The sequence below is a fragment of the Zootoca vivipara genome, chromosome 7 (genome assembly GCF_965207765.1).
Source record: "Zootoca vivipara chromosome 7, rZooViv2.hap1.1, whole genome shotgun sequence".
Taxonomy (NCBI): domain Eukaryota; kingdom Metazoa; phylum Chordata; class Lepidosauria; order Squamata; family Lacertidae; genus Zootoca; species Zootoca vivipara.
The window spans coordinates 11,918,739-11,943,895 of record NC_142590.1 but is presented as its reverse complement, the minus strand read 5'-3'; the positions used below and the strand labels follow the sequence as shown (position 1 = coordinate 11,943,895).

The 25,157-nt window shown below is 42.2% G+C and overlaps 1 protein-coding gene across 2 annotated transcripts in view; it reads left to right on the top strand.

The window, feature by feature from the left end:
- BRINP3 (BMP/retinoic acid inducible neural specific 3) overlaps positions 1 to 24,551 on the top strand; it is a 247,591-nt gene extending 223,040 nt beyond the window's left edge. For both annotated transcript variants that reach the window (XM_088673731.1, XM_035123029.3), the window contains exon 8: positions 23,052 to 24,551. In XM_088673731.1, the coding sequence (XP_088529857.1) occupies positions 23,052 to 24,168 (1,117 nt within the window). In that variant the 3' untranslated portion in view covers positions 24,169 to 24,551. The remainder of the gene's footprint in view (positions 1 to 23,051) is intronic.
- Positions 24,552 to 25,157: the final 606 nt, after the last annotated feature.

Here is a 25,157-nt window from a genome sequence, read left to right as displayed (position 1 = left end):
TCTTATTAATACAGCTGTCAATGGCATGCAACTTTTGGGGTATATAGCAGAGTGGGTCCGGTTGTGGTCCAGTCCTGCACAGTTAGACTACTTAAATCCTGATAGCCACAACCCCCCACAGGTAGTGCAAGTGAATCCCATTGCGTTCAGTCCTGTTTGCTGAGTAAGTCCCAGTCCAGTGCTTTCAATGAGCCACTCAGCCCAATGTATTAACCCATAAGTATGTGCCATTAACTTCAGTGGGGCCTAATTCCAAGTAGGTGTGAAATAGACTGCAGCCCCACATCCTTTCTTGGTAAGTTCACAGAGTCAGTGAAGATTTTTGCATCTAGATTAATGCACATGATTTATTCATGCGGTGCATATAGTGCCAGCAAAAATGTGAATAAATGCAGCTCATTTCCACCCCTGCAATCTATGATGTGTGCAAGCTACACCGATGCCATAGCTACTACAGCACCGAGTTTAGGGGGACTCCTTTGTTGTTGCACATTCCCTGAATACATACTTTTAGTTTCCTCTTCTCATCACCTTTCACATAATGATGAAACAGTTCAGAGGACAGGCAGGTTTACCAAACCATGGGACGTTACGCTACAAGCTTCAACTCTTTTTTATTGCCTTGCTTGTGTCTATATATGCAGCGAACTCCAACATGCACAGTCTCTGCATGGAGCATCTATATCTTCTATTTTTGCAGGGTATCTTGCATGTTCAGAACCTACATGTATTGGAGTGAGGCTTCATGCATGTTCCATGCAGACATGACTTCAAACATATGAGGTTGGTAGGAGACAGGGTTGATGGTCATGATCCTAACTGCCCACACGCATGTATCCTTTTGCACACTTTGAGAATTTTCACAGGACTTGTGTTGCGTTTTTGTGTTGTCCCAATTAGGGGTGTGCTTGGTGCTTTCTGAATATACTTACATGTTTTGCATAGGACAGTTTTGCTTCTACTCAACACATACACCATTGCTTCCTATGATTCCCAGAAATCCTGTGAGTGGAGTCCCCCCCCCCCATGAGCATTTTAGGAAAACCCACTGGCCACAAGAAGTTACCTGCTGATCTTCTGAGAGCTGGCATCATTTATTTCTAAAAACAAGCAAGAAAACAACAACCACTCCACAATAATTGCCCGTCTCTCAAGAGTTCCATAGGCATCTTTCCCAGGCTGACAACTTCCTGGAATGTCCGTGGGTGTGTCACATCTTCCAATAGGGGAATTCCAGGAAATGCATAACGTCAGGAAAACTCCATACAAAAATGGGAAATTTTAAAAGTCCAAGAAAGAAAACCAACTCCTCTCAGCCCCCTTGTAACTTCATTAAGGTGAACATATGCAAATATGCACCAGCCCCAACCAAAATTTCATTGAAATTCATTCCTTTCTTTTGGGGAAAAAGAATCTTTTCCTCTCTCCCCCATTGCAAATGTCCCCAAAGTGAATTTAGCCATCCTTTTTATCACACACACCCCCAAACACTTAAAATTACATTTCAGAGAAGTGTGATCTCCAAAAAAATGTCTATCTCACTGCACCTTTGCAGCTACTCACAGTATATTACAGCAGGCAATATATTATCCTGGAGAGTTTTGCCGTCCCCTGAAGATGCCGATGAGACCCCTGAGAAATTTTACGATTCATTTAGGCATTTTAATGCATACATTTTTATAAAGTATGTCGAGAAATGAAAGTGTGGATCATAATGTTCACTTAATGTCAGGCCAAATAAATCTTTTTCCATTATTATTATTATATCCCATTGATTTCTGCAAACTGTCTGCAGCATTGATTTTCATAAAGAAACTGCCTTTATCGGCCCCAGTAGTTGTCTGAGCAAGTACAACTACATGGACATGATTTTCCACTCTTGCACGGTAAAAGTGGCACCAAATTTTTACACTCTGAGTTTTCAAATCTCATTTTTTTCTTTTGTTCTGCCAATCAAAGTACCATCCAGCTGTCAGCATCCTCCCAAGTTCCTAATCCTTTCAGCAGCCGCATAAAATCTGAGTGAATTGCTGCCTTCCAGCTATCTTATCATGCAGCAATTCACAAAAAGCGTATCAAGCTGGAACTAGGTGCTATTGGAGCTGCTTAAATGCTTCCAAAAACAGCAGCCCAGCACTTCCTCTTTCCCCATCTGGCAAAATAAAACATTTAGCATGACATCACCATTTGCATTAAGAGTTTTCCCACCCCTGTAAGTGGCAGCCAATGACCTGGAACAGTAATTTGGAAATGCTTGATATGTTGCTGCCATATTATTTTATATTACTTGACACACAGAGAATTGAACAGGAAGCTTCTCCAATGTCTAGTTTTGGCCCCATTGTCTTGATTTCCCTACACGCATTTCATGCAACAAACATAAAACACAGTTGCATGGCCTTTGAATTACCACTCCCTCTAAACAGTGAACTCAGGTGGTTGTGTACTGACAGGATTAGAAGCAGAAAGGGGTGCTCAGAAGCAAGAGAATGGTATTAGCATGCTCAACTGAGCATCAACATATGTTGTTGTTTAGTCATTTAGTCTTGTCTGACTCTTCGTGACCCCATGGACCAGAGCACCCCAGGCACTCCTGTCTTCCACTGCCTCCCACAGTTTGGTCAAACTCATGTTAGTAGCATCGAGAACACCGTCCAACCATCTCATCCTCTGTCGTCCCCTTTTCCTTGTGCCCTCAATCTTTCCCAACACCAGGGTCTTTTCCAGGGAGTCTTCTCTTCTCATGAGGTAGCCAAAGTATTGGAGCCTCAGCTTCAGGATCCGTCCTTCCAGGTTTGATCTTCTTGCAGTCCATGGGACTCTCAAGAGTCTCCTCCAGCACCATAAGTCAAAAGCATCAATTCTTCGGCGATCAGCCTTCTTTATGGTCCAGCTCTCACTTCCATACATCACTACTGGGGAAACCATAGCTTTAACTATACGGACCTTTGTCGGCAAGGCGATGTCTCTGCTTTTTAAAATGCTGTCTAGCTTTGTCATTGCTTTTCTCCCAAGAAGCAGACATCTTTTAATTTCGTGACAGCTGTCACCATCTGCAGTGATCATGGAACCCAAGAAAGTAAAATCTCTCACTGCCTCCATTTCTTCCCCTTTTATTTGCCAGGAGGTGATGGGACCAGTGGTCATGATCTTACCCCGTAGTTTTTTTTAAAAGATAAGATATAAGATAAGATAAGATAAGATAATCTTTATTGTCATTGTCCCCTTGCAGGAACAACAATATTGTTTTGATGTAGAGCTTACGACCATATTTTGCGCTCTCCTCTTTCACCCTCAGTCGAAGGTTCTTTAATTCCTCCTCACTTTCTGCCTCAACATATAAGGAGGTTGCCTCAACATATAAGGAGGTATTAAAAAAACCAAGCTCAATGATAACAGAAAATACTCAGTGGCCTCCAGGAGGCATATAATGTTGAGTGCCAGCTGAAAAAAATGGGGGGAGGGGGGAAGGAAACTGAGGTTCATAGAATTGTAGAGTCTTGGAACCCCAAGAGTTCTCTAGTCCAACCCCCTGCAATGTAAGACTATTTTGCCTAACGTGGGGCTCAAACCCATGACCCTGATATTAAGAGCCTCGTGCTCTTACCAACTGAGGGGTGTGGGGTAAAGGGTAGTGTTTTCTCCTTCTTAAACACATACAGCTTCTAGTATTCTGGAAGAGGAGATGGCTGGCCAAAATCCTAAAAGGATCAGGAGTCCTGTTAGTTAGGAGGTGTGAACACACTGCAACTTTTTGCTGCATGGCTCATTTGTATTGTTTTAAATATCAAAACTTTACTTTTACCCACCCTCAGATTTAGAAGGACTATTCAGTGTATCGTACAGAATTAAATAACTGTGCATTTCACCACCACAGAAAGTAACACAAATAACATCAGCTTGAAGAATGGGGGGACATAATTCTGGCATCCGTGACTTTGTAGTTAAAAAAGAAACGAGGAAAGAACTGATGATTTTCTAAATTTAAGATGAAAGATTGCCATCTGTTTGAGCTTCGATTGCTCTCATCAGCATATTGTCTTCAAGAAGCAGCTACACTTTTTTAATAAAGATAATTCCTAGAGTGGAATAAATGATAGAACCAAATAGCTGGCAAAGCTACACAGGCTGCAGTTACTGTACCTGGGGAGGTAACCTGATTGTGTTCAATGGGGCCTTTCTTCTGAATAAACATGTATAGGATTGTTCTGTTAATGTAGTGGCTTAGCACAGGAGGAGATAGAAAGTTGTGGGTGTGCTGTAACTAGAAACTGGGTTTGGATCTGTCCCATATATGCATCATGCTTTTAAAAGCGGGGCCTGCAACAAAATGTTGTCTTGTGGATTGCACCTCTTCTTTCAGTCCCTCGGCTCCATTCCTCTTCCTGCTCCAGTGCCCTCGCCCTGCCCTGAGTGTTGTCAACAGACAGCCACTTTTCTACAACCATCCAGTATGCTAGTTCCACGGTCTTGCAATTGGGTGGTTCCATTTTGGCTGCCTACCAAACGGCACTCCCAGCCTCAACGTTGGCAACAGAGGCAACTATGGTTGTTGTTTCATTTTGCAGTACTAGATTATGTCAACAGCCTTGAAGATTACAAATGTAAGATGGCACCGAAATGTGTTAAATAAATTTTCAAGGGAAGGAAGGAAGAAAATATAACGAACGCAGAGTTTTCTTTCGGTTGACACAGTAAGCCAGTTTTGGGGGGAGGAAGGGGGACGGCGATGCTGTTCCTAACTTTTTATGTTAGGAAGAAGAAAACATTATCCAGGCAGAGTGTAAAAGTAATCTGCAAAAACCCTGTACAACCTAGGTTTGAAAGTTGCCTAATTGCTTCTCGTACTTAATGATATGATTAACCTCAGACATAAAAACAGATTCTCTGCCTGCAGAAGGCAAAGGGTTTCTTTTTTCCCCTTCTTGTTTTAAATCTCTGGTGAATAGAGATTAGTCTCCTGGAGGGGAGGAGTGAAGTATAATAAAGAATCTCTCTACAAGAAGCTCCTGTGAATCTTGGCAAGGCGGGGGGGGGGAGATGATTTCATAGCCAGCCTCTTTTTATTTTATTTTTTGTTTTGCTGAATAGCTTAGTTGTTTGAATAGAGAGGCCTACAGATATTTCAGATAAATGACGTCATATGATTTGAAAAAGCTGATGACACTGCAGTTCACATAAATCTTCAGAAATGCGTTAAGCACCTCAAGCAAGATGATGCACAAAGCCAAGTATTTTCTCTTGCAAGGAGTGATACCCTGTTCTGGCTAAAAATATATGGATTGTTGCAGGAGACCAAAAGAGCTCTGCAGGTGCCTCCAGGGACATGGACACTCCTGTCCCTGCCATCTCTTGAAGAGCAGATCTCAATGCCTCATTTCACACTTGGTGAAGTGTTGTGTCTCAGTGTCAGATGGGGATGAACTAATCTGTCAGTTTTGCTTTCTCTCCATTTCGCATTTTTCCAGTTTAGTTCCCCATGTTTCCACACCAATTTGTGGATTCTTATTTCAAAATGTGAATTTCATCTAATATAAACGTCTTTGCATGAACTTTTGCATAATATACATATATCTGCAAAGCATTTCCCCTTAACACAATTGACTTATTTTCACTAAAACGTGAAAATTTATGCATTCTTTACCCTGGTATATGCAGTTTTGTACGCGTCGCTTGACCGGAGAATTGCCTTGCAAAATTCGGAGAAGTGTGAACTTTGAACAAAGGTTGTGTTCTGGTTCCCATTGGAAAGTGAGAATTAGGTCCTTTAAATTTGAACTGAATTGAATTTCTTCCCCATCCCTAGTGATAGAGCACATGCTTTACATTCAAAATGTCCCAGATTCAATCTCAAGCGACTTCTGTCAGGGCTTAGAAGGACTGCTATGCAACACCCTAGAGAGTGGCAGTTAGTCAGAATACTGACGTAGATGAGCTAATGGTCACATTTGGTATCAGGAAGCATCCTATGTTCCAATACTACTTTTAGACATAATTTCATCCCATCCCCCCACTCACCATTCCTCTTCATCTTCTTCTCCCTTGTTTTTTATTCCTCAGCAAACCAAACACCCAATTGCATCTTCCACCAGCTGTGGATTTTCCACTCCTACCAAGTGAAAATACATTATTTGTCATTGGAGAGTCTCATCCGCAATTCTCTAAACTTCCTTGTCGTATTGATTTGCCATGTAGTTATTTGGATAGTGAGACTTCTGGCAAGGACTTAGTCTTTCTGCATTGATTAGTATATGATAAGCACTGCAGCCATTCCTGGACAGGGAGAGCCTGGCAATAGTGAAAATATGCACTGGTAACTTCAAAAGGACCCAGGTGGCGCTGTGGGTTAAACCACAGAGTCTAGGGCTTGCTGATCAGAAGGTTGGCGGTTCGAATCCCTGTGACGGGGTGAGCTCCCATTGCTTGGTCCCAGCTCCTGCCAGCCTAGCAGTTCGAAAACACATCAAAGTGCAAGTAGATAAATAGGTACCACTCCAGTGGGAAGGTAAACGGTGTTTCCGTGCGCTGCTCTGGTTCGCCAGAAGCAGCTTTGTCATGCTGGCCACATGACCCGGAAGCTGTCTGCGGACAAACGCTGGCTCCCTCGGCCTATAGAGCGAGATGAGCGCTGCAACCCCAGAGTCGGACACGACTGGACCTGATGGTCAGGGGCCCCTTTACCTTTAACTTCAAAATTGGATCTGGGCATGCAAGATGCTCTATGCAAGGCAGTCTTCAGAGCTGGTACAGAATCTACAGTCAGTGCAGAATGCTGAGACTGAACTTGGCCTATCCCAAGCACATGACATCACTTCTGAGGGAACTGTGCCAACTGCCCAGATGCGACCAGTCCCATTTCAAGGTTTTGGTACTTGTATACAACGACCTGAACAACTTGGTTACCTGCTAGAATGCCAGCTTCCCCATTGACCAGCTTGTATATAACGATCGGCTAGGGAGGCTTCCCTAGCAGCCTTGTCATTTACAGAGATTCATTTGATGGTGACGCAGGGGAAAGTCTTCTCTGTGATATCAACCACACATTGTTTTTTTAGATCCATACGTAGGGGATTTTTCCAGTGGTTCACTACTGGAGCTTTTGATCTACTTTGCAAAAGTCCTGCAGCGTTCCTATGGCAAAGGATCATTAATCATGCACAGTTATGTGTAGGAAGTTAAACTATTGATCGATGAAGCCAAATATACATCAGCTAGACATGAGTCATCGCGATTCAGCATGCATCCCAAGGGCGATTTTCTAGAGTTCAGTCGGAACGCTCAGAAAGTGCTCCTTTCCCCCTTCTTTATCAATCTCCCTTTCCTAAAGTAATAATAATAAATAATAAATCATATTTAGGGAAGGGTGGGGAGTAACAAGCAGTGGAGGTTTCCCTTGGTAACAAAGGATGTTACAGAATATCATTTCTGGCCAGGGATCTTAGGAAGGTTGTTGTTGTTGTTGTTGTTGTTGTTGACTTAGGAAAGGGAGGTTCCTTGCAGTGATAGAGTCAGAGTGCTTGAAGAGTGTTGTCCACCCAACATGGACTGAGGCTGCAATATTCAAGGGGAGAACTTCTGTTTTGAGCTTCCCACCTCAGTTTGAATACACTCCCCTCCCTGATTTTGTAGTGTCTTTTGTGGATTTCAAACTTTTTCCGGTTCCAGGTAACTTTGTACACACCAAAGGTTCTGCCAAAGAACCTCTCCATCATCCGCCACAAAACCCTGGTGTGATTTGAATGATTTTGGAAGGTGTGGCAGTATGCCTGCCGGGTTCCTGAGGTCCATAGATTGTGTGTGTCGCTGCACATTAATTGAATGCATTCAACATCATGCTCCAAATGCCTTTACATTGCAGGATTACATTACAATGCCTTTACATTACAAGGTTGGTAGCAGTGGGCAAGTTACCTTCAATGGAATCTTCTATGGATCTCATATAGGAACTTCTGGTGACATTGTTTGAGAAATTACTCTCCCATAGTAACTGTGGGCGACAACTTCATGAAGAAAATATTCTATTTTCAACCTGTTTAGGGAGGCTTTTAATGTTTAATAGATTATTTTATTTTATTTTTCTGTTGGAAGCCGCCCAGAGTGGCTGGGGAAACCCAGCCAGATGGGTGGGTATAAATTATTTATTTATTATTAATATTAATATTAATATTACTACTACTACCATAATTGCCTCTAATTATTTTTCTGATGTGTGGATTTTCAAAAGTGTCCTAAATAGGGTTGTGCTAAACCTTTCAACACATCTCTTATTTAGCATATCTCTTATTTAGCCAGGATGGGGGTAGGAAGAAATGTCCCAAAGATTGGGCTAGCAAAATTCTTCATTTTTTTAAATTAAAAAATGAGGTTAGCATACTTTTGTGCTATATCATAGAATCATAGAGTTGGAAGAGACCACAAGGGCCATCCAGTCCAACCCCCTGCCAAGCAGGAAACACCATCAAAGCATTCTTGACATATGCCTGTCAAGCCTCTGCTTAAAGACCTCCAAAGAAGGAGACTCCACCACACTCCTTGGCAGCAAATTCCACTGTTGAACAGCTCTTACTGTCAGGAAGTTCTTCCTAATGTTTAGGTGGAATCTTCTTTCTTGTAGTTTGAATCCATTGCTCCATGTCTGCTTCTCTGGAGCAGCAGAAAACAACCTTTCACCGTCCTCTATATGACATCCTTTTATATATTTGAACATGGCTATCATATCACCCCTTAGACTTCTCTTCTCCAGGCTAAACATACCCAGCTCCCTAAGCGGTTCCTCATAAGGCATCATTTCCAGGCCTTTGGCCATTTTGGTTGCCCTCCTGTGGACACGTTCCAGCTTGTCAGTATCCTTCTTGAACTGTGGTGCCCAGAACTGGACACAGTACTGTGTCCAGTTGACCAAATATGGGTTGACCAAAGATTCCCCACCCTTTTCAACAGTTAAAACACACACAGAGAGAGAGCTGCTAATGGCAGGCAACACTCTCTACAGGATGGGTAGCAAAGATGGTGCTTTTCAGATGGACTGCAGCATCCATCACCTCTGTCCATGGACCTTGCTGGGTGGGGCCGATGGGAGTTGTAGTCCACAGCATATGGAGAGAGCACCATGTTGGCTACAAGACACCCTTCATGGCTGTGTTGCCAGAAGACCGTCCCTAGAAGTGCACTTAGATGTACATAAGGAGATTGTTCACAGGTCTTCTCCATTTATTTCGATAAAAGGAATAGCTCTGCTCTCTTCCCCCTCATGCTTTCTAGAACATATAAATACATATCAGTTGGAATGCCTGCAGGTCTATGGATTTGTTGCTCTTGTTTTTAACTAATTTGAACTCGAGTAGAGCAGAAATCCTGGCCATTGTAAATGCAAAGGCAGCATTGATCAGATATTTGTATTGGACCGAAAGATAGATCACAGCAGGCTTTTTGCGGGGGGCTCATTGTGTACAAACTAGCATTTCCTTTGACTAGTCACCTTTTATTTCCATTTCCCCCCGTATTTGATCAGACAAGTGAAAAGAAGAAAATGTATACTTTCCTGTGTCTTTGAATGCCCCCCCTGTCTTTCCTATTATATGCAAGGCTTTATGGTGCTGTTTTTTATCTTAATGATATACTATCCTTTTCATTTCATTCAGTGTAGATGTCCACTGCAGAGGGGGGGGGAGCCATTTCATTTCTCTGCAGATATTATATTTAGAGGCAACATTACATACACATTGTTACATTGTCATCTGAATCTGAAAAGAAAATGAAAGAGTACAAGGGGAGATGAAATTCTCAGCAAGTCAACCCTTCAGTTACAATTTGCAATGTGCCCATGGTTTAAGTCAACACCGTATATAAATTGTCTTTAAAAGGTTGTGGAATTAACCACGCAGCAATTTCTGATCATTGCAGACTGAAGCCAGAGGTTGTGGCAAGCTGATTACCACTGCTGAAAACTTTGATGCAGTGTCTCCCTGCCATCTTTTCTCTGTAACAGCTACAAAATTATGTGTTGTGCCTTTCCCTGCCCCTGCTTCCCTATGTGGGGGAAGGAAAACACATAACATGATGATTTTCACATCACAGGCCTCAGTCAGCTGACCAGGTGTGATGGCATTGAGTATTCATGAACATTTCAACAGCTCATCAGAATGTTTGTAGTCCAACTTTTCTGAGGAAGAGAAAATTGTCAGTATGGCTGAAATTAAAATCTCACATAAACTCTTTTGACAGGGGTAGCTTTGCGTGGAGCATTCTGTGGAGTAGAAAGAAGCCTTGAGGAAGTAGAAAAGCTAAGTGGTCTGTGACAGAGATGAAGGATAGCTGAAGGGAGGACGAAGACTGAAACCCGCAATGGGAATCAAGGCAATTTCTTGGTTGCAGACTTTTATTAGAGTTTTGTAGTTGCAACCCTAGCAGCTGCTCTAGAAGCCTACACATCTCCTTCCAAGGCATGAACAGATTTCTCCAGCTCATCTGAACATGCAGTGTTTCAGAAGCACCGACATTTCTTTAAATTTGTCATAAAAATCAATTCTAGCTCTCCGAATTCAAGGTTGACTTGTGGAAAACATTAGACTAGAGATAGAACTGGTCTCTTGCTATCCTGTAGCCAGCGGAGAAAGATTTGGCAGCAGAGAAAATGTGATGACTCCTCAAAGCAAGAGAGTATGTGGCCATCAACACTTGTCTGTTTTATTATCCACCAGCAAAGCTTCTCAGCAATCCTAGCAGCCCAACATGCTAACTGCTGGGCATTGGAGAGAAGAGATTACAGCCTTGCAGGAAAATATCATAGGCAGGAACCGGCAGGAAAGATTCCAAATGAAATCTTTTGTGCAGCTTTAAATGTTCATTAAACAGAAATGCTCTTCACCAAAGAGAGGGTAAGCAGGACATCAAAAGCAGCTGGATAAATTGGATTTCTGATTGGCAAGCTAATGGACACGAGATTTGTGCCTGAGAACATAACCTTTATGCAGGGATTCATTGCTATTCAATGAAATTCACTCTGCCCAGCAGGAAATCCTCAACAGGGCAAGGGGAGTATTGAAGCTCCGGGATTGTAGTTTTAGCTAGTGGCTCTTCAATAATAGACTGCAATTATCCACCTCCAGTCCACATCATTGCCTTCCTAACCTTTCTGCCAGTTGGGTGTCCTTATCACAGCCACCCTGCCAATGAGTGAATTGCAGAAAATCCCCGGTAAATTGGAGCTGAGTTGTTAAATAAAAAACAACAACAGCTAAGTCCTCTGGCACCTTAAAGGCTAGCCTATTTATTGGGGCCTAAGTGGGCTGTATCCCACCATTCTCAGATGCCAATGTAGCCTGCATGTTGCATTCAACTGATTTGCCTTGCATTTACTTGGCCACTTCTGCAAACCTAAAACAAAAACAAAAAAAACACCTCCCTAATTCAAGTGCCAGCACAGGAGATTTCTATACACATAGTCTGAGCCACTGCTCTTTTTCTAGAAAAAGAGGTGCTGGAAGTCACCATTAACACTTCCTATGTTCTCTTATAACGGCAATGGCTCCCACCTGCAAGGTGCTGGAACTGAGTTCCGGCAAGTTCAGGAGAGCCACCACTAGTCACTGTACACATTACTGAGTCAGGTGCACCAATGGCCTGACTCAGTGCAAGGCAGCACCCTGTGTTCCTAAAGTGCCGCAAGACACAAATGCAATGTCCAGTACCTAGATTCAGCTCTGAATTGTTCTGAGGTGGTTCACCCGGGCACACTTATCGCTCCTTGACCGCAGGAGCAAGTGGATGAGACCATCAATAGAATAGACCATCTCCCCCCAATGTCAACATGAACACAATGCTTTTCAGTGTTCACCTACTGGAATGAAAGTCATTGAATGATGAGAGATCAAGGCCTGGATAAATATTTGGCCAGTTCTGCCATTCATCTGGTGAAGTAACCTCACACACAGAGTGGATGATGGGGTGTGGATCCTCCATAAAGGCACTTCTGCATGATTTGTCTGTTTTCCCCCATTCAAAAAAAAGGGGGGGAGTAGTCATTTGGTGCCAAGTTCTGTCCACCAATTGTACAAAACTCATCACCCCCTGCAAAAGAGATGATGAATGGCTAAAGAGTTTGTTTTTTCTGCCTCTTCCTTGGAGTGGGGGAATAGACTTTAAGTTAAAACAAAGAAACAAACAGGAGTTGTAGGTTGCTATTAAATTTACAAGGTGACTGAGGCATGTTCTCATCTCACTCTCTGGTGCTCCACAGCCAACCTTCTCGGACATTGCATTTGCTGGAATGCCAACAGAAGAACATTATTCTGTGGGCATTTTAGGGAGTATCTTGGCCGGGGAGGTTATAGCATGATGGAGAATGCAAGAGGACCCCCCCCCTTCCTTTTAACTCTGAGATGCTTGTGGGAAGACATGTAATATCCCTCCATAGATATTCTAGGATGCACACCAGGCAGGGAGGTGAGCTGAGGAGTGCCAGAGAATGGCATGAGGAACATCTCTCAGCCAGCTTGTAATGTTAGATATTAAGGTAAGCAAGTATGCTGATCCCTGAACATTGTGTCAAGCATCTCCTGCCTCTCCCCAATTTTCTGAGGTGAGATATATTTTTGCAACCCGCCCCAAATGGTCATAAAAGGGGGAGGGATCTGCCAAAATGATCAAAACAGCTCTAGATTGTGGGAATCAGGTCCAGGGCTCTAAGTGGAGCACACATATCACATCGTGTAAATAATGAAGGGATGAGATGTGGTCTTAACTCCTCCAACATACAAATTGTAGACACCAAGCCAGTTAAGAGTAATGTGCCTGTGTGGATTAACCAACCTTAACTGGGAAGGGTGGCATCTTCGTGAGTGACTGCAAAGTTGCTGCTTCAGGTCCAAGTATCCCCAGGTAAAGGGCCTCAGAGAGCACGAGTAAACAAAGACCCCAAAAAGACATGGACTGTCATAAAGTGCTATATCAGGGCTAGCTAACGTTGTGCCCTCCAGATGGCATTAGACTACAACTCCCATCATCCTGTCTTTGAAAATTATACTCAATATTGATCCAGTGTAGAACTTCAGTGTATAGTTAGCAGGGTAAAAACTTAAACACATTGCAGGATTCCCTAAAAAAAATAGACCAGAGGCAATTGCATTTCATCCAACAGAGCTTTACTGCTAGTGAAGGCAAATGAGCATCATGGTCACAAATCCAATACATTTAGGACTGGCAGTGTCCATAAGAAATCCAGTTGCAGCAGACTTATCTTAAACTTACAGAAATAAACAGTAAGTTGCAAGAACTCGGGCCAGGAGGAAGATGAATTTCAAGTAAGTCTTCAAAAGGTTTTATTTATGTAGTGATGAATTCAAATAGGAATCAATCCCAGTATGATAATGAGGCAAATAAACATAAACTCCAAGTAGGCAAACATACTCGGTACACTCTGACCATTACTGTTTATTTCTGGACTTCACCAAGAACTCCAATTTCTACAGTAACTCAACATGGCCAAATTATCTTAAACTTACAGCAACTTATAGTAAGACTAAACCTTAACACTATATACAGAATACCACACCAGGCGGAAAAGAGATAGAAAGAGAAAGTGAGAAACTCAGGCCTATTATAGTCAGCATGACCTTGACAGAAAGAGATAAGAGAACCAGTTTAAGCCAGCTGTAATCGGCGTCTCTAAAGGAATAACCCAAACATCATGAACCTTTTGCTTGTTTCTTTCACACAGGGAAGCTTCCAGAACCCTCTTGAATTACAGTAATTAGAAAAGGAAAGATCTCTACACATCAGATCAATACTTTCTGCACTAAGAAATGCACACTGTCACATCCCTCATCATTGGCTATGCAGGTTGAGGCTCATGGGAGTTTTAGTCCTACAAAATCTGGAGGCCACTCCTGAGCTGGATGTACCAGTTGGCCAATTTTGTATAAAACCACTTCAACTACCCTAATGTATTACAGGAGCCTCATGGACTTTTAGGTGTGATCCTGAATTCACTTGCACGGATGGGAGCTGGATGTGTTGGTGGGCAGGATTCCACAGCCTGTTATCTCTGTAGCCAAGGGCGCCTTATTTCAGAGATTCTGCAAATACAAATAATAAATCCATAGGCATAGTTTTCCTCTGAAAGTCAAAGATGCAAAAAGATCATCTTCCGCGCTGATTTTCCCCCAAGGTACTGCAGTTTGTCATCTAAAGTACTCAAGAGCCATTAAAAACAACTTTGTTGAGGCTCATACAAATGTGAGGAAGGATTTCACCCCGCAACATAACACATAAGTATATGCCACAGCAGGCTCGAGAATGTAGTCACCATATTTTCACTTGTCAGAGCAACATATTCTTTAATGGAATCCTTTTTTTCAAAGCGGCAAATGTTGACTTCTCCAATCCATTACCCCATTATTAATGGTAGCTTTTAAGAAAGCGCTATGAAAAGCAGATACATTCAATTAATCCTTTCAAGGGCCGCTCGTTGCTTCCCACTAAGGAGAAATTTAAAGGGTGCCTGAGTGCACTGCCTTTTTGAAGATTACACATCCCTGTCAATAAATTGCACTAAGTAAAAGCAAAATCTTATTAACACTGCTTTGGGGAACGAGTTAAGACTTAGTCTCTGTAGTATTCGTCAACATAAACAAGTGATAATAAACAGAAAATACCTTTCTGAGAGGTAGGGGCCATGGAATCTAGGAATTGTTATTTTTTTTAAAAAAAAATGCTGTCAAATGCAATCTATTCATTTTCCAACAACAAAAGCTGCCATTGTTAACACTGGAGTCATCAATACATTAAAAGGTTAAGTGCCCTTTCTAATACGTCATTCCTATTTCATCTTTCTCCCTATTGACAATGCATAGGGAACCTCTATGCATATAACTCACATGGGATTCCAGTTTGGCCCACAAGGCCATTTTCCCCAAGCCTCACCCACACCTGACATCATAGAATATCAGGTGTGGGAGAGGTATAGTTGCAGCTGTAAATGAACCATTAGGAGCATTACAGAACACTCCCATTTTTTTGTTTCCCAGCCAGGTTATTAATTTTTAATTACAACAATCCAATAAGAGCCACATTATCACGATACCAAATTACAATACAATTAAAAAAGCTGAATTCAAATACCAAATTAAACAATTTTGGGTGACTTCCCATGTGCTGGATTTTAGGGTACAAAGTTCTTCTTTCTTTCTGCTTCCATAATCTTGATTAGTTTAATTACAACAGTTCTGGTCTTGATCCTTTATTTAACAGCCGCTGGTTTCATGACTTTCATTCGTAATAGCATATTTCATAAATTTTAATTCTGCAAGAAGAGCTTATGGCCTGTAAGTTTCTGTGTGAGGTGTTTATTTTCCATTTGTTTCTTCATTCTTTCACTTTTTCGCGCTCTCTTTTTCTCTGATCTCAAAGGCTGTATTTTTCACTGCGTCACATGCCATCTTGTTTGTCAAAGTCTAACAAGAGGTCTGACGTGGCCTTGCTTTCAGCCCTTTTTATAATTCACATCAAATACAAGTCCTACCTAGACTATTTCCACTCAGGAATTCTCAAGGACAGCCAATCCCTGCTGCTAGTGAGTTTCCTTTTAGCACTGAGTTCAAATTCTGCATGGAATGCAAGTTTGCCTATGGAATCACCTGCAGTAAAACTCTCCAGTCCGAGTTCCCAAGTATAGTAAAGGGGCCCCTGACCATCAGGTCCAGTCGTGTCCGACTCTGGAGTTGCGGCACTCATCTCGCTCTATAGGCTGAGGGAGCCGGCGTTTGTCCGCAGACATCTTCCGGGTCATGTGGCCAGCATGACAAAGCTGCTTCTGGCGAACCAGAGCAACGCACAGAAATGCCGTTTACCTTCCCGCCAGAGCGGTCCCTATTTATCTACTTGCATTTTGATGTGCTTTCGAACTGCTAGGTTGGCAGGAGCTGGGACCGAGCAACGGGAGCTCACCCCATTGCAGGGATTCGAACCGCCAACCTTCTGATCAGCAAGCCCTAGAATCTGTGGTTTAACCCACGGTGCCACCTGGGTCCTTTATCCTTACCACAAACGGCTTGCTTTTCACACTGAATTCACTGGAAGTGGTTTAGAATTCTTCTTTTGCAACCACAGCTCACAACTACAAATGGAATATTTTCCTTTAACTAGCTGTGCCATTGCAAAAAAATTACATTCCATCATTCGGAATCCAAACATCCTGGGGAAGATTTGGATAGGTCTCATTTTGTAAGCCTCTTTGCTTAATAGTAGAACATCTTGCATCCTGCTGAAAATACGCTGTGGGAGCCTTCTGGCCCCAGAGTATATAAGTCAGCACACATACAATTCTGGAAGGTGCATTCCCCCCCCCCCTGCTGTGTATTGATGTACGTCATTTCACGGTGCATTTTAACGAAAGAGCATTTGCATCTAAAACATACAAATGGAGAAATTTGATATTAAATGCCACGTTCCCCCCAGAGTAAGAAGTTATGAACTTTCTAGGAGGTTTGCAAATTGTATGTGACTTTGTTCAATCAATAAGCAACCAAGGAGGGCAAATCTGTTGTTAAGAAGATAAGAGCGCACCATGATAGCTTCACAAACAGCTGCTCCTTATCTGTCTGATATAGTACTTAAGTTTGATGAGCTTAATTAAAAATAATGAAAACTACCTTTTTAAAGGTTAAATTGTCTCCTCTCGTTTTTCTGTTTGGTTTTTTTTTTGCTCTGACATCTTGGAGAAGTATAAGGCATTATCGCTCTGCCAGACCTTAGATAACCGGCAGAAGATCAGCACAAGATAATAATATGAAGGTCACAGGCTAATTAAGGCAGCTGCTTTGCTATGGTCTGGGAGAGTCCAAGGTCTTCAAATGTGCAGATCGGGGGCATTTTCCACTGAGTATAGGTAGAATTCGTTGGCAAGAAAGGTTATTACTTTAGCCAGTAAGACTGCCTTCCACCTGAAGAATTTAACTTGCATTTTAATAAATGAATCAACAACAAAATGACAATTACATTTCTATATTTAATGAAGAAAAGGCATTGGCACTGTTTTCTTTTTCATGCCCTGTTGCAGTAATAATCATAGAATTGTAGAGTTGGAAGGCACCATGAGGGTCATCGAATTTCAGCTCCCAGCGATGCAAGAATCTTTTGCTCAACTTGAACAGTTCTTGAACTCACGACCCTGAGATTAACACATTAATGTATCCTAGACTCTCAAACCCACATTATTTAGTTCATAGAATCATAGAGTTGGAAGAGACCACAAGGGCCATCCAGTCCTAACCCCTGCCAAGCAGGAAACACCATCAAATCATTCTTGACATATGCCTGTCAAGCCTCTGCTTAAAGACCTCCAAAGGAGGAGACTCCACCACACTCCTTGGTAGCAAATTCCACTGCCGAACAGCTCTTACTGTCAGGAAGTTCTTCCTAATGTTTAGGTGGAATCTTCTTTCTTGTAGTTTGAATCCATTGCTCCGTGTCCGCTTCTCTGGCGCAGCAGAAAACAACATTTCTCCATCCTCTGTATGACATCCTTTTATATATTTGAACATGGCTATCATATCACCCCTTAACCTTCTCTTCTCCAGGCTAAACATACCCAACTCCCTAAGCCGTTCCTCATAAGGCATTGTTTCCAGGTCTTTGACCATTGTGGTTGCCCTCTTCTAGACACGTTCCAGCTTGTCAGTATCCTCCTTGAACTGTGGTGCCCAGAACTGGACACAGTATTCCAGGTGAGGTCTGACCAGAGCAGAATACAGTGGTACTATTACTTCCCTTGATCTAGATGCTATACTCCTATTGATGCAGCCCAGAATTGCGTTGGCTTTTTTAGCTGCTGCATCACATTCCACAAACCCCACAAATGGATCTGCCAGGTTTGGACCACCTCAACAGAGGTAGCACAACTCTGTACAAACCAAAAGAAGACTTTTACCCACCCACCCATTCCATTCCATTCCTTTTTTTTTTAATCGATTGTCTTTCCCCTTCTCTTTATTAACCATGGATTTGTGTTAAATTTTGGTGCAAACAGGTTGTCTTGTTTCTGCCTCCCCTGCCTCCCCTAGCAGTGCTACCACCTCCGTGATTTAAGAGCTTATCTGAACACTTGAAAATTGTTTTATTTGTTATTTAAATTTATATAACACGCTTCATCAAAAGACCACAGAGTACCGGTAGTTTATAAAATAGAGCATAAAAGTCAATGCATAACATAATATCTAAAAACAGTTATATAAATTCAATTGTAATATTAATAAATGTGTAATAAAATACGGATCACACAACAGCAAAAGTATTAAAAAGGGAGGGGGGAATCGGCAACAGGCTATCTGAAATACAAGAACAGTGTACAAATACAGAATCTTCACTTTTTCCAAACGTAGCTCTTGATCCCAGTCCCCATAGAAAATGAAAGTATTTTAAAGGGGGGGGGGAGATGGTGTCTGCTCTTCTCCTAGCAATTAAGTAGTGCTAGTCAGTGTGGGTGTGATCCTTCAGGGAAAGGTCTGTTACTCAACTCCAGGTTTCTAATTTGAGATATTTATTAAATGATTCAAGAGCAGTACAAAGGAGAGAAATTTGGGTAGTGCTGAAATATAAGTCCCTATTGTCTAAATCAGGCACGTCCAACAGGTAGATCGTGATCTACCGGTAGATCACTGGACGTCTGTGGTAGATCACTGGTAGATTACTGGCTCCCCCCAAAGAAGCTCAACAACTTTGGCTCCCTTAATAAAAGCTCAACATTTTTGCCCTGCACCCCAAAGAAACAGGGCTTTATTCCCCCTAAAAAAAGCCTTTGACAAAAAAAAAAACCTTTGACAACTTTTACATGAACCCCTAAAAAATGGGCCTTCCTCCTTCCTGAAAAAAGCTCATCAATTTTGACCTGAACACCCCAAAAAGGGGTAGATCACCGCCAGTTTTTAACTCTGTGAGTAGATCACAGTCTCTTTTGAGTTGGCCACCCCTGAAATCATCCTTACATTTAATAGAGACCGTCACATTATTTTCAGTACCTTACAGGTGAGAGAAGCGTTCCTCTGCATGGCAACAGAATGGTTTCTGTTCTGCTAGGAACCAGGCAAAGTTTCCCCAGGCCAATTAAGATGGAGCCAAAAGACACATATGGAGCTATTTCTTTTAGATTTGTAGGAAGAAAGACCTGCAAGCAACCAATCGGATAGGGTCCTGGACTTTTCAGATTCTTAACACATTGGCTTGATACACACATAAAATTAAGCCATGGTTTAACAAACCAGGAGATCATGGCAGGTTGCCCCAGAAACAATCAAACAAACCATGGCTTGTTTCTCCAAAGTTTTGGTTTGTTTATCAGCTAGTCTTGCCTCGTGTCCTTGTAGCAATCTTTGTGATCATCTAGGGTAGGATAGCCAACCAAACCATGGTTAAGGAAGTGTGATGGGTTCATACATAATGCCACGCCATAGTTAAAACAAACCAAGGTTTTTAAACCAAGAACAAACCATAAAGCAAGCAAATAACCATGGTGTTATGTGTGAACCAGGCTATTTAGTTCACAAAGTAGCTTTAAAGGGTTTGCTTGAATAGAATCTCCTTTCTTTTAGTTAAAACTATTTCATTATACGAGTGTACTGACACAAACCATGGCTGATACAAATTGTGCTTCCTTTATGAACCATGGACTGAAATCAGTGTAGGAGTGGATTTGCAAGTATTGGCTACAAGTTAACCATCATTGGCATAGAAGCACATGTAACATGAAACCATGAATGAATAGCAATAGAAGAGAGCAGAAAAACACATTGGAGGAGGATTTGAGATGGAATACATAAACCTGTAGGCCACTCGCAATCTTTTGATTCATCTTAAGAGATTTTCAGGAGTAGAATGGGCTTGAAGAATATTGGCACACTTCTCTTGTCACAGAGCGTGACAATGGAGAGCATATGACAAATGGGGTTGCTCAAGGTAAGACCACAGACCACACAATGAACAAGAAACATGTAAATAAAACATGTGCCATGGCATTTTTGTGCTTTAAGGTATTTCAGACAGCGGTTTACGTTTTTCTGAGGTTTCCTTACCTGATAGCTTCTATCTTTTATATGATTTTTCACATGACATAAAAGCCAATTCTGAGAATCTAGTGGAAGTTTAGGAGTGCTCATTACCATGTTCATTGCTTCTAGGGGATGAAGAAAATCTTTTGCAAACCCTTTAACTTGGAAAATTGCAGTTTTGCATCTGTAATTTCACAAGACGAAAAATGGAACAGTGTATAGTTCTTTCCTGCCACTTGAAATTGAGTGCGACTTGGCAGCATATCGGTCAAAAAGCAATAATGCAACATGTAATGTGGTGTAAAAGGAATATTCGATAATCAGGATAAAAGCACTAACATTATAACTAAAAAAAACCCGAATGCAATGAACCTCATGTCTGAATGCAGCTAGATTCCTACTCCATGGCATTGGCTGTTGCTTCCAGGATCAGGAAAACTTGGGATATGATGATGTCATGTCACATATTTTTATTTACTAGAAATCGCAGAGGAGAAAGAAACAGGAGGTTACAGCTCACAGTGACAGCTAAGTGTTCCCTGAAACCTCCAATTTGGCCTTAAGTGGCATCTCTGACCTTGGAAGACATCTTTGTGATGTCTCTTTTTGTACCTGTTTCCCCAGGGGTACCTTGTACCAATGAGTATTCACTGTGCCAATGACACAATGAGTGTTTTCGAAGCTAATGCACCAAGAAACCAATTCTTTCTAATTTATATAAGATACCTGACCTGATTATGACCCAGTTCAGTTAGCCAGGATGTGGCAGTCTTCAAATAGTGGAGGCTAAGCATGGTGTGACTCCTGCTACCATGTACATAATCACATGTGTGACGTGAAGCCTAATAAAAATGGCACCCTGATTCTTCCCCCTTCCTCATAAAGGAAAAGGGAGGTTATGTGCATGGAACTTTATGTGGCCTTGTGGAATGCCTTCAGTACATATTAATTTAGATGTCTGTAGAACATCATACAAAAAAAAAAACACCTGCTATTATCCAAGTGAATACCTGAGCTGGTCTATTTCATCTCAGTTGTAGTTTTTTAGCTTTCCCATGTTCTGGTCTTGTTAACATCTCATTTATGGTACAGAAGAAAAACTACAATTCCCTAATGTCAATTATTGGAGCAGTTCCATGCTGACTTACTCACCTCTTAAATCAACAGTGCATTTGGCCTCTTGTATTTTCTGCACCACAGCATGTTTTGAACAGCAAAAGAGCATGCAGAAACCTTCATCAATATTAAACAGAACCGACACAGCCACTGCCAAAATATGCTCTCCAATCCATGCAATTCTATCCTGGAAAACTACAATGAAGATCGCTGTTTCTCTCAACCATTGTCCTTCCACATGGTCTGTTTTCCTGGAAACTCTCCCTTTCCAATCTAGACTCCAGATTCCATTGTTGGTTCCCATTGTCATTTAATTTTGGACTTGGAAGGGGGGAAATGAGATGGCAGAAACATAAGAGTATCTTCATCTGTTTTGCACATGGGGGGGGTGTGCACAGACAATGCTCATCTGCCCATCAATAGGATCATTGTGCTACGATTCATTCAGGAAATTATGCCTGGGACTACTAAAATAAACAATATGGAAATCTTTCAGCAAGCACGATGAAATTCACTATCACAAGACATTGTAATGGCTGCCAATTTGGACAGCTTTCAAGGGGGAATCGACGATTTGTGGAGAATAAAGCTATCAAAGGCTGCTAGTAAAGATGGCTATATATTTACCATAAGTGTAAATATGCCCCTGGATACCAATAGTTGGGGAACCCCACCAGGAGAGGGCTCAAGTTCTGCTTGTTGGCTTCCTGAAGAATCTGGTTGGCCACTGAGCAGAGCTCAGGATGACCCAGACTTTGACTTATTGAGGGTGGCTGGGGAGGGAACCACATGTATTCCAAGCAACAATTTGTTCCTTAACATGTTGCAAAAGTTACAGTTAAGTTTATGTCGCAGCTCCACCCAACATGTAGATCTGGGTCCTTCAGAGTAATAACACCACCAGTGCCCACCATATGGCCGTTTGTGTCTTTTTCTTTGTAGAACAAAAGTGATTAGAATCTTGGTACTCTTTTGCAGGGACAGGGGGTAGGCAGGTGTGGAGGACTCCCTAGTCCTGAATGGAGTAACTGTGCCCCTGAAGGCGCAGGTTAATTCTGTGTCCAGGGCAGCTATCTACCAGCTCCATCTGGTACGCAGGCTGAGGCCCTCCGCCCACAGACTGTCTCGCCGGAGTGGTTATCTCCTGCTTGGACTACTGCAATGCGATCCACGCGGGGCTACCTTTGAGCACAATTCAAAGTGTTGGTGCTGACCTTTAAAGCGCTAAACGGCCTCGGCCCAGTATACCTGAAGGAGCGTCTCCACTCCCATCGTTCAGTCCGGAGACTGAGGTCCAGCGCCAAGGGCCTTCTGGTGGTTCCCTCACTGTGAGAAGCCATGGTACAGGGAACCAGGCAGAGGTCCTTATCGGTAGTGCCCCCCCCCCCGCCCAGTGGAACGTCCTCCCATCAGATGTCAAGAAAATAAACCACTACAGTGGTGCCTCGGGTTACAAATGCTTCAGGTTACAAACTCCGCTAACCCGGAAATAGTACCTCGGGTTGAGAACTTTGCCCCAGGATGAGAATGGAAATTGTGCTGCGGTGGCAGGGCAGCAGCGGGAGGCCCCATTAGAGAAAACATGCAGTTTCAGCTTAAGAATGGACCTCCGGAATGAATTAAATTTGTAACCCAAGGTACCACTGTATCTGACTTTTAGAAGACATCTGAAGGCAGCCCTGCTTAAGGAAGTTTTTAATGTTTGATATTTTATCGCTTTATTCTTATTATTACTAATATTCTGTTGGGAGCTGCCCAGTGTGGCAGGGGAAAGCCAGCCCGATGGGTGGGGTATTAATAAATTATTATTCTTATTATTAAATTATTATTAAATTGTTGTTGTTGTTGTTATGGTTCCATCTCACTGTGCATTTTGCTTTTTTTCCTGCTTCACAGGTCTTCTACCTACTGGCTGAACCGCATCCAGTCCTTTCTTTACTGCAATGAGAATGGCCTGCTGGGCAGCTTTTCTGAAGAGACTCACTCCTGCACATGCCCAAATGACCAGGTCGCCTGCCTTGGCTCCTTGCCCTGCGCTGTGGGAGATGGCTCTGCCTGCTTAACCTGCGCCCCTGACAACCGTACCCGCTGTGGGACCTGTAACACCGGGTATATGCTGAGCCAAGGGCTTTGCAAGCCTGAGGTGGCAGACTCGACAGAGCACTACATTGGGTTTGAGACAGACCTCCAAGATCTGGAGATGAAGTATTTGTTGCAGAAAGCGGACCGCCGGATTGAGGTCCATGCAATCTTCATCAGCAACGACATGCGTCTCAATAGCTGGTTTGACCCCTCCTGGCGCAAAAGGATGCTCCTTACTCTGAAGAGCAACAAATACAAATCCAGCCTGGTCCATATGATCTTGGGTCTCTCTCTCCAAATTTGCCTAACAAAGAACAGCACCTTGGAGCCTGTCCTGGCTGTTTATGTCAACCCTTTTGGAGGCAGCCACTCCGAGAGTTGGTTTATGCCTGTCAATGAAAACAGTTTCCCAGACTGGGAGCGGACTAAACTGGACTTACCGCTTCAGTGTTATAACTGGACGCTGACTCTAGGCAACAAGTGGAAGACCTTTTTTGAAACGGTCCACATCTACTTGAGGAGTCGTATTAAGTCGAATGGCCCCAATGGCAATGAGAGCATCTATTACGAACCGCTGGAGTTTATCGATCCCTCCCGGAACCTGGGCTACATGAAAATCAACAACATCCAAGTGTTCGGCTACAGCATGCACTTTGACCCGGAAGCAATCCGGGACCTGATTTTGCAGCTGGACTACCCTTATACTCAGGGATCCCAGGACTCTGCTCTCTTGCAACTACTAGAGATAAGGGACCGTGTAAATAAACTCTCTCCACCCGGACAACGTCGTCTAGACCTTTTCTCATGCCTGCTGCGTCATAGACTCAAGCTGTCTACCAGTGAGGTGGTGAGGATTCAGTCCGCTTTGCAGACCTTCAATGCCAAATTGCCAAACACAGTGGATTATGACACAACCAAATTATGTAGTTAACCATAAGTGTGAAGCACAACAGAAAAAATAAAAACCATGACGGAGTTTTTACAGTGCTTTTGTGGAACAGTTTATGTTTGGAAGAGTACATTTAAATTGTCTTTTCAATATCTGTCTTATATCAGTCAATAACGTTGGATGGCAATTTACACCCATGAACTCGCTGACAAATGAATATATTATACCTGCAAACTTTTTTTTGGCTTTGTTTTATGAATGAAAATAAATACTGACACCAGTCTAGAAGACATTCTACTTTTTACAATAAATTTCATTTGTAATTTTATATGTTCCGTGGCAATGCTTTTGTGCATTACATCCTCTAGAGGGAACATAAAAGGATACCAATAAAATTTTGTAGCTGAACAGTTATTAAAAAGAAACGCTGTGGGATTCATTATTTTCCCCTCTCAGAAAAAATAATAATGAATAGCATCCTTGATTTTGCATTTCTGACCAGAAAGGGGTGGTGGACAAGATAGAGGTATTTGGTTTTGATACAGAAGCCAGCCAAGACAAAGCTAAAAAGTCATAACATAAAGTTATTCTTTAGCACTTGAGTCATCTGACTGTTCCTGTTTTATTTAACAGGATTTAGGCACCATTTAATCACCAAAACCTCTAAGTAGTTTACTATATATATATATATATATATATATATATATATATATATATATATATATATATACACACACACACACACACACACACACACACACTAGATAAATCCAGATGTTAAAAACAAGTCAGCCTCAAAAATGGCAAAATAAAATCAGGTACTAACATCAATGGCCAGGGAGTTCCAAAGTGTAGAGGCTGCCACACTAAAGCTTCCATTCCTTGCATGTGTAAAAGCAAAATCATGCAGCACTTGTGAAAGTGCCATTTCTGCAGACAGGAGTGGTCAGGTGGGCATTTATGGGGCAAGGTAATATACTTAATGATGGATTGCTTGACTAAGAAACTTGAAAAGGGCCTTGTCTTTTTCA